The sequence below is a fragment of the Salmo salar genome, chromosome ssa21 (genome assembly GCF_905237065.1).
Source record: "Salmo salar chromosome ssa21, Ssal_v3.1, whole genome shotgun sequence".
In the NCBI taxonomy this organism is placed as follows: Eukaryota; Metazoa; Chordata; class Actinopteri; order Salmoniformes; family Salmonidae; genus Salmo; species Salmo salar.
This window is the reverse complement of record NC_059462.1, coordinates 32,416,444-32,425,595: the sequence shown is the minus strand read 5'-3', so window position 1 is coordinate 32,425,595 and position 9,152 is coordinate 32,416,444. Positions and strand designations below refer to the sequence as shown.

The window sequence follows — 9,152 nt, the reverse complement described above, 5'->3', positions numbered from 1 at the left end:
AGACATATGCAAAGGAGATCCAGAGAGATGTTTTGTTTGCGTTTCCTGTAGACCTACTTGAAGGAGATGCCGAGGGAGATAGGCGTGTACAACGCTAAAGGAACCCACAAGAGCACCTGGGAACTGAAGCCAGAGTACCGCCACTACCAGGGAAGGAGATGAAGAGGTACTAGCCCAGAAAGGAGCATCCTGCCTGGGATATGGACGTTGCCCCTAGGGCCTCCCATCATGGTGGAGAGTTGGGGAGTCTTTCTGTTCTTTGACTGGTACCCAAAGTCACATGACCAGAGTGTCTGCTTGTTGTCAACCTGTTGGTAGGATGATGTGGGGATCTTGCACTATGCACCATACTGTGTGAAGCACTTGGCCTTAAAGCTGCACTGTACTTTGGATGTTGTTCCTTGGATTTTATTTTTCACCTTACTTACAGAACCTGCAACTGTGCAATAAATAATTTATAAAAAATGCATAAAATAATGAAACGACTGGTATTTGCATATTTTCCATTTTCACTAAATATGTAGGACTACTTACGTGACAGAACAAGCTTCAGAGATAAACATTTCAACAAAAAGGCCAATGGCTTTAACATCAAATATCTTTGATGGATCCAATGATTGTATCATCTACATTTTTAAACAAATCAACACCACGACTGGAAATGTTTTACCCAGTGTTAGTTTTATTTTTCACAACTCAAATCAGGAAGTCCTAAGCTATCCCACTACTTTTAGTAAGGGTGTCACATCTAACGTAACTGTAAACCAAGCAAATGGAGGCCTGAGAGTTAATCAATCAACAATAAATAACCAATTAATGAATAACTAATCAGTGGACTGAAACATTGTCTTTGCAGAGATAAACAAATCATCCCAGCAAACTGTGTGTGACATATTGAATGTCCCAGGTAGAAATGTAACATAGAGCTGACACAATTCCTTATTCTGCATGATAGAAATGTATATATATAGAGCATATATGCCTCTATCTGAATGTTCTGATTGGGCCTTCCTGAATATACCAGTTACCAGAACACTGCAATAATCAAGAGTTTAACACAGTAATCAGTAAGGTCAATTACAGAATCAACACCAAAATACTGTCACAGCAACCCTTCAGCCAACCACATAGACATGACATGGTTTGGGCATCTTATAATACTATAAAGTAATACTTCCATTCCAATCAGATATAATATAACAATTGTAACTAAATGCTTTCAATCCAAATGTAATGCAGAGCAGTCGTCTCGTTGGTTGGTGGTCGTGGGTCAGGTGAGATGCAGCTGAGCAGCCAATAGAAACAAAGTTAGTCCAGAGTGTTACTGTGAAAGAGAGGAGAGGAAGGTCAGTGGTTATAACACATGAGTAGACTGGTTATAAGTTCTAACATAATCAGTGTGTTATTAGACATGAGTAGACGGGGATAAAGGGACTCACGCATTTCTCGATCTCCAGGCCGTCTTTGAAGAATGTCATGAAGGGAGTGATGCCGTCCTCACGGAAGTCCAGCAGACCAACCATACCATCTGGGTTCATGGACTCACCTGTAAAAAACTACAGTGGGAGGGGGAACAGAGAGAGGGAATGTAAGCGGGGCTAAAGAGAAATTAGGTCAGTGAAACTACATCCACACGATTCTTCTCCAATCTAGATCTTTTTAGTTTCATAGGCCTGGACCTTCAATCATCACAGCTTGACTGAGCACAAATAGTTGATGTGATGTGAGGAATGCATGTGTAGCTGAATTTGCTACGAATAAGCTAGTAGATATATAGCCGTAACTAGTAGTTACCTGGTAGTTCTTCATGTTGCCCATGATCTTCTTGATCTCCTCCTGAGCTCCAGCCATGAAGGGCTTCACTCTGTCTGGGTTGTTCTCCTCCAGCTTAGCCTTGATCCTGCACACACCCCCACACACCTTCAACTGCATTTCATTTCAAATAAGGACATTTTCATCTACATAAGTACAGTCACAGTTTTGATGGGCATACAGGGAGACTGATGGGTCTAGCCTGTATCAGTCCTAGCACATGCAACACATGCACAGACACCCGTCCCGAACACACTCACGCCTTCATGTAGTCCTTGATGTAGCCCTTGTATGAGTCCTTGGTGAAGGATGTCTCCTGCAGTTTATGGTTGAGAACGATGTCCACTCCACTGACTGTGCTGGACTCGCAGCCGTCATCCTGCACCTCCGCCGACGCATTTGCCCCCAACAGACAGTCATCGATATTCTCCGTTCTACTAACCATCTGAGGGGAGGAGAGGGGGAATACAGGAGGACGATGGGAAGGAGAGAGGAGAGTGAGTGCTGAATCACTCAGTGGTTCGGTCCCAATACTGTCAAACAAACCTTATTCTATTTCAGGACCATCTGATAGGACTTGTCTATGTAAACTCAGGCATAATGCAAAACTATGACTTGAGTTAAGATGATACCCAAGTCAATAAGTGGCTCCAAATCCTAATACACCTCACCTCTCACCACCACAACTCAGAGAGCTTATACCTGCAGTGGAGACGCACCTTTCCCTCAACTTCCAATAACATCCCATTTGTTGATTCTTTGATCTTGTAAATGTCAGAGAACATTTCATCCCCTGCAATGAAACAGAAATGAATAGAAACCACATGAATAGTTCAGTCACGAGGTTACATTGTTGTCACGTAGTTTGCCTTGGGCCTTCTACAGACTTCCCCAGGCCAGGTCCTGCTGCTGCCCGCTAACATAGCTGAGCTTGCCCACTAATCCTATTTGTTAGACGGCTGACAGACATGCTACAGCTACTGCTGTGGTACTAGCAAGATCTTCTAGGTTTACAAAGCTAATATAACTGGATTAGAAGCATAACGTTAAGATACTAGTATGTGTGCAAATGGTTAGTATGTGGATAATCGACGAATGTACAGTTCAACCATTGAGTGATTGATAGCGTTTGCTGTTAGTTGACGGTCTTTTGACAGCTGAGCGCCCGCATGGAACACAAGCAGCTGCAGGCTGACTAACTAACAAGGTCCACATATCCCAGTACCGTAAACTGCACCTGTTTTGCATCGCGATAAGTAAATATTCTCCTTTGCTTACATTACCAAACATTCCCTTTTTCTTGATTAAAAGCCCCTGCGTGTGTAATAGTAAAACAGTTTATAGTAGAAACATACACAGCTGAGGTTACGTCTGGCCCTGTGCAAGGCCTTAGCCTTTGATTTCACAACACTGGGAACCATTAAAGACCAACACACTTGATTCTGAATATAGATAGCATGACAACATCATTTCAAAAAAATACAATATGGGCATACGAGATATTTGTCCATACCAGTGATGATGTCCTTGTAGATGATCATTTTGTCGGATTGATGTTTCGAATTCGACACAAAGACAACGGAATCCCCTCACCCTCACTGGCTTGACCAGAAAAGAGCGTCATGCATCCAACGCTGTCGAGTGTACAATTTGCTGTTGAAGTCATTTATTTGTGGCCCATTTATGAGGCAAGTGTGCCCTCTGGCGGATAAAAATACGAAAAACCATAAAAATACATTATATTACTATATATAAAGTGGAGCTATACATATTATTATGTTTTTAAATTGAAAAGTTTGTTTTGGGTGGAAGGATGGTTGGGGTGACCGGGTTGTGGAGGATACCAATGTGTGTGAGATGTGGTGTTGTCACATCAGTATAGAAGTAGAGGACAGAAACATCATGCACCACATCAAATCAAATGTATTTATATAGCCCTTCTTACATCAGCTGATATCTCAAAGTGCTGTACAGAAACACCAACACCATAGAGTACCACAGTATGAGTCATAATACCCATAAAACCTTTTTAGAATCTGGGAGTAAATAGAGCCGAATATATTGATCAAAGTCACCTTGTCCGAGAGAGATGTACATGGTTATCAAAACGACATGCCAGGGTAAGCCTACACTTGTTAGTTACAGCCCAGTTCACCAGTCCCTCCTGCAGCAAAGCACCCCCGCAACATGATTCTGCCACCCTAGTGCTTCACGGTTAGGATGGTGTTCTTCGGCTTGCAAGACTCCCGCTTTTTCCTCCAAACATAACGATGGTCATTATGGCCAAACAGTTCTATTTTTGTTTCATCAGACCAGAGGACATTTCTCCAAAAAGTACGATCTTTGTCCCCGCCATATGCAGTTGCAAACCGTAGTCTGGCTTTTTTATGGCGGTTTTGGAGCAGTGGCTTCTTCCTTGCTGAGCGGCCTTTCAGGTTATGTCAATATAGGACTCGTTTTACTGTGGATATAGATACTTTTGTACCTGTTCCCTCCAGCATCTTCACATGGTCCTCTGCTGTTGTTCTGGGATTGATTTGCACTTTTCGCACCAAAGTACATTCATCTCTAGGAGACAGAACGAGTCTCCTTCCTGAGCGGTATGACGGCTGCGTGGTCCAATGGTGTTTATACTTGCGTACTAGTGTTTGTACAGATGATACCTTCAGTCGTTTGGAAATTGCTCCCAAGGATGAACCAGACTTGTGGAGGTCTACAATTTTTTTCTGAGGTCTTGGCTGATTTCTTTTGATTTTCCCATGATGTCAAGCAGAGGCACTGAGTTTGAAGGTAGGCCTTGAAATACATCCACAGGTACACCTCCAATTAACTCAAATGATGTCAATTAGCTTATCAGAAGCTTCTAAAGCCATGACATAATTTTCTGGAATGTTCCAAGCTTTTTAAAGGCACAGTCAACTTAGTGTACGTAAACTTCTGACCCACTGGAATTGCAATACAGTGAATTATAAGTGAAATAATCTGTCTGTAAACAATTGTTGGAAAAATTACTTGTGTCATGCACAAAGTAGATGTCCTAACCGACCTGCCAAAGCTATTTTTTTTGTTTGTTAACAAGAAATTTGTGGAGTGGTTGAAAAACGAGTTTTAATGACTCCAACCTAAGTGTATGTAAACTTCCGACTTCAACTGAATGTGACCAGGGGATCATAACTGCTACACACAGCCTACATTGTCGTCCCCATATTAGGTAAAGTAACGTCCTAGTCTACATAGCTAATAGAACTAATGTGTTAGTTAACCTGCTACAATCATGCAGTAACGTTAAATTGTATAGTCAGTAAGCAGTTTAGCAGTTACACCGGCAGCTCCGGCGGCAATAAATGAATACAACCAAAAGCTTATCTTGACTTGGAAGAGTTCCAGTGTTGTGTTGGAAAGTCATAGCCAGCTAGCTAACATACTATCCCTCTATTTGAGCCGGGCGTTTGAGTAGGTTAAACTAGCCAGCTGCATTTGCTAGCTAAGTAACTGAAACTGAAAATGAAAAAAAAAGACAAAATCTCTCAAGTCAAATCAAAATGTATTGGTCACATACACATGGTTAGCAGATGTTAATGCGAGTGTAGCGAAATGCTTGTGCTTCTAGTTCCGACTATGCAGTAATATCTAACACGTAATCTAACAAATTCACAACTACCTTACACACACAAATACAAAGGGATGAATAGAATATGTACATATAAATATATGGATGAGCGATGGCGTGTGGCATAGGCAAGATGCAATAGATGGTATAGAATACAGTATATACATATGAGATGAGTAATGTATGATATGTAAACATTATTAAAGTGGTGTTATTCAAAGTGACTAGTGATGCCTTTATTAATTCCATTTATGTAAGTGGCCAGAGATTTGAGTCAGTATGTTGGCAGCAGCCTCTCTATGTTAGTGGTGACTGTTTAACAGTCTGATGGCCTTGAGAAAGAAGCTGTTTTTCAGTCTCTCAGTCCCAGCTTTGATGCACCTGTACTGACCTTGCTCCCTCTGCTGTTTCCTGTAGTCCACAATCATCTCCTTTGTTTTGTTGACGTTGAGTGAGAGGTTATTTTCCTGACACCACACTCCAAGGGCCCTCACCTCCTTCCTGTAGGCCGTCTCGTCTTTGTTGGTAATCAAGCCTACCGCTGTTGTGTCGTCTGCAAACTTGATGATTGTGTTGGAAGTGTGCATGGCCACGCAGTCATGGGTGAACAGGGAGTACAGGAGAGGGCTGAGAATGCACCCTTGTGGGGCCCCAGTGTTGAGGATCAGCGGGGTAGAGATGTTGTTTCCTACCTTCACCACCTGGGGGCGGCCCGTCAGAAAGTCCAGGACCCAGTTGCACAGGGCAGGGTCGAGAACCAGGGTCTCGAGCTTAATGACGAGTTTGGAGGATACTATGGTGTTAAATGCTGAGCTGTAGTCAATGAACATCATTCTTACATAGGTATTCCTCTTGTGCAGATGGGATAGGACAGTGTGATGACGACTGCATCGTCAGTGGACCTATTGGGGCGGTAAGCAAATTGGAGAGGGTCTAGGGTATCAGGTTGGGTGGTGGTGATATGATCCTTGACTAGTCTCTCAAAGCACTTTATGATGACAGAAGTGAGTGCAATACACGGCTGTGACTATAATCGAAGAGAATTCTCTTGGAAGATAATGCGGTTGGCATTTGATTGTAAGGAATTCTAGGTCAGATGAACAAAAGGACTTGAGTTCCTATATGTTGTTGTGATTACACCATGAGTCGTTAAGGCATACACCACTTCCTTCTTCTTACCAGAGAGATGTTTGTTTCTGTCGGCGCGATGCGTAAAGAAACCGGGTGGCTGTACTGACTCTGACAACATATCCTGAGTGAGCCATGTTTCCATGAAACAGAGAACGTTACAATCTCTGATGTCTCTCTGGAAGGCAACTCGTGCCCTGATTTCATCCACCTTGTTATCTAGAGATTGGACATTGGCGAGTAATATGCTAGGAAGTGGTGGATGGTGTGCTCGCCTTCTGAGTCTGACCACTAGGCTGCTCCGTCCGCCTCTCCTGCGGCGACTACGTTGTTTTGGGTCGGCCTCAGAGATAAGATCGCATGTCCAGGGTGGAGGACCGAACAAAGAATCCGCTTCGGGAAAGACGTATTCCTGGTCATAATGATGGTAAGTTGACGTTGCTTTTATATCCAATAGTTCTTTCCGGCTGTATGTAATAACACTTGAGATTTTCTGGGCTAACAATGTAATAAATAGTACATAAAGAAAACAAATAACTGCATAGTTTTGTAAGGACCTGAAGCGAGGTGGCCATCTCTGTCGGCGCAATGATCTCTGGCTTCTCCAACATTTTTTAATAAATGAATTAGTTGAAAACTGTTAAACTATTGTCTTTCTCTCTCTTTGAGTCAACTACTCACCACATGATATGCACTGCAGTGCTAGCTATCAGTAGCTTATGCTTTCAGTACTAGATTAATTCTCTGATCCTTTGATTGGGTGACACCATGTCAGTTCATGCTGCAAGAGCTCCAATAGGTTGGAGAACAACCTCTTTGAAATTGCCATAATTACTTTGTAAGTCTATGGAAGGGGGTGAAAACCAAGAGCCTCCTAGGTTTTGTATTGAAGTCAATGTACCAAAAGGAGGACGGAAGCTAGCTGCCCTCCTGCTACACCATGGTGCTACCCTACAAAGGGCTGTTGAGGCTACTGTAGACCTTCATTGCAAAACAGTGTGTTTTAATCTATTATTTGGTGACGTGAATATATTTTGTATAGTTTTATCTAAAAAGGATACGTTTTTAAATGTTTTATAATTTGACATTTTATGAAATTCACTGAGGAGGATGGTCCTCCCCTTCCTCCTCTGAGGAGCCTCCACTGTTACAGATAATTTGTTCGTTTGACATGGTGGGATCTATTTGTGTCGGAAAATAAATTAGGCGAGAGGATGCAGTGGAAATGCCTTTATGCACAAATATTGATATAATAACCGTTATATCGAAGTAAACTTGTAGTCACGCAATGATATGGTGTGAGGTCTTCCCAATACAACACGGGAAACCATACAGTTTATTAGGCTAAAGATTAAATCAATTATGATGAACTTCACAGGGTAGTGAAAATGCACGATTTCGATGCTCCTTTCCAATAAATATTGAGGGTCTTATTCTGATGACATGAGCGATGTTTGAGTGCCATTTGACAAAATGCAATGGAAACATATTGAACTGTAGATATTTAATAGGCACATGAAAACTTAAGCAAAAAGTGTACATTTTTTGTCCACAATGTCATCACTCAACAACATTTATCGGCAACAAATCTGTTTGGTGGAAACACACTACTGGTGGGAAAATGTGCATATTTTCTTTATGCGTAGGCCTCTTTCAGAATAGTCATATGAAAAGCTGTCGCAAATTGGGTTGAAACCTAGCTACTAGCGCAAACAAATGTGAGACTGTTGTTCATTGACTACAGCTCAGCATTCAACACCATCGTGCCCACAAAGCTCATCATTAAGCTAAGAACCCTGGGACTAAACACCTCCCTCTGCAACTGGATCCTGGACTTCCTGATGAGCCGCTCCCAGGTGGTAAGGGTAGACAACAGCACATCAGACATGCTGATCCTCAACACGGAGGCCCCTCAGGGGTGTGTGCTTAGTCCCCTCCTGGACTGCCTATTCACCCACGACTGCGTGGCCAAGCACGGCTCCAACACCATCATTAAGTTTGCTGACGGCACAACGGTAGTAGGCCTGATCACCAACAACAATGGCATAGCATATAGGGAGGAGGTCAGAGACCTGGCAGTGTGGTGATTGTGGGCTACAGGAAAAGGATGGCTGAACACGCCCCCATTCACATCGACAGGGCTGTAGTGGAGTGGGTCGAGTGCTTCAAGTTCCTTGGTGTCTATACCACCAACAAAATATCAGGGTCCAAACACACCAACACAGTAGTGAAGAGGGCACGACAAGGCCTATTCCCCTCAGAAGACTGAAAAGATTTGGCATTGGTCCCCAAATCTTCAAAAAGTTCTACAGCTGCACCATCGAGAGCATCCTGACAAGTTGCATCACCACCTTGTGTGGCATCTGCACGGCATCCGACATTTAGGCACTACAGAGGGTAGTGTGTACGGCCTAGTAATTAACTGGGGCCATCACTGGGGCTAGGCCCCTTAGTTCTAGTGAAGGGAAAATTTAAAGCTACAGCATACAATGGCATTCTAGACAGTTCTGTGCTTCCAACTTTGTGCCAACAGTTTGGGGAAGGCCCTTTCCTGTTTAAGTATGACAATGCCCCTGTGCACAAAACGAGGTCCATACAGAAA

The 9,152-nt window shown here is 42.9% G+C and overlaps 1 protein-coding gene across 2 annotated transcripts; it reads right to left on the bottom strand.

The window, feature by feature from the left end:
* Positions 1-660: 660 nt before the first annotated feature.
* Positions 661-3,472, bottom strand: LOC106582215 (translationally-controlled tumor protein homolog). 2 transcript variants are annotated; one of them, XM_014165068.1, is made up of 6 exons: positions 3,326-3,472; positions 2,532-2,605; positions 2,073-2,257; positions 1,795-1,900; positions 1,440-1,556; positions 661-1,324 (listed from the first exon to the last, which is right to left on the bottom strand). In XM_014165068.1, exons 1-6 carry the CDS (start codon positions 3,351-3,353, stop codon positions 1,322-1,324), a joined length of 513 nt encoding a protein of 170 aa, XP_014020543.1. In that variant the 5' UTR covers positions 3,354-3,472; the 3' UTR covers positions 661-1,321. The 2 variants fall into 2 exon arrangements, with proteins under 2 accessions (XP_014020543.1, XP_014020469.1); XM_014164994.2 differs by having other exon boundaries at positions 2,515-2,605; positions 3,326-3,460.
* Between the last annotated feature and the right edge of the window lie 5,680 nt (positions 3,473-9,152).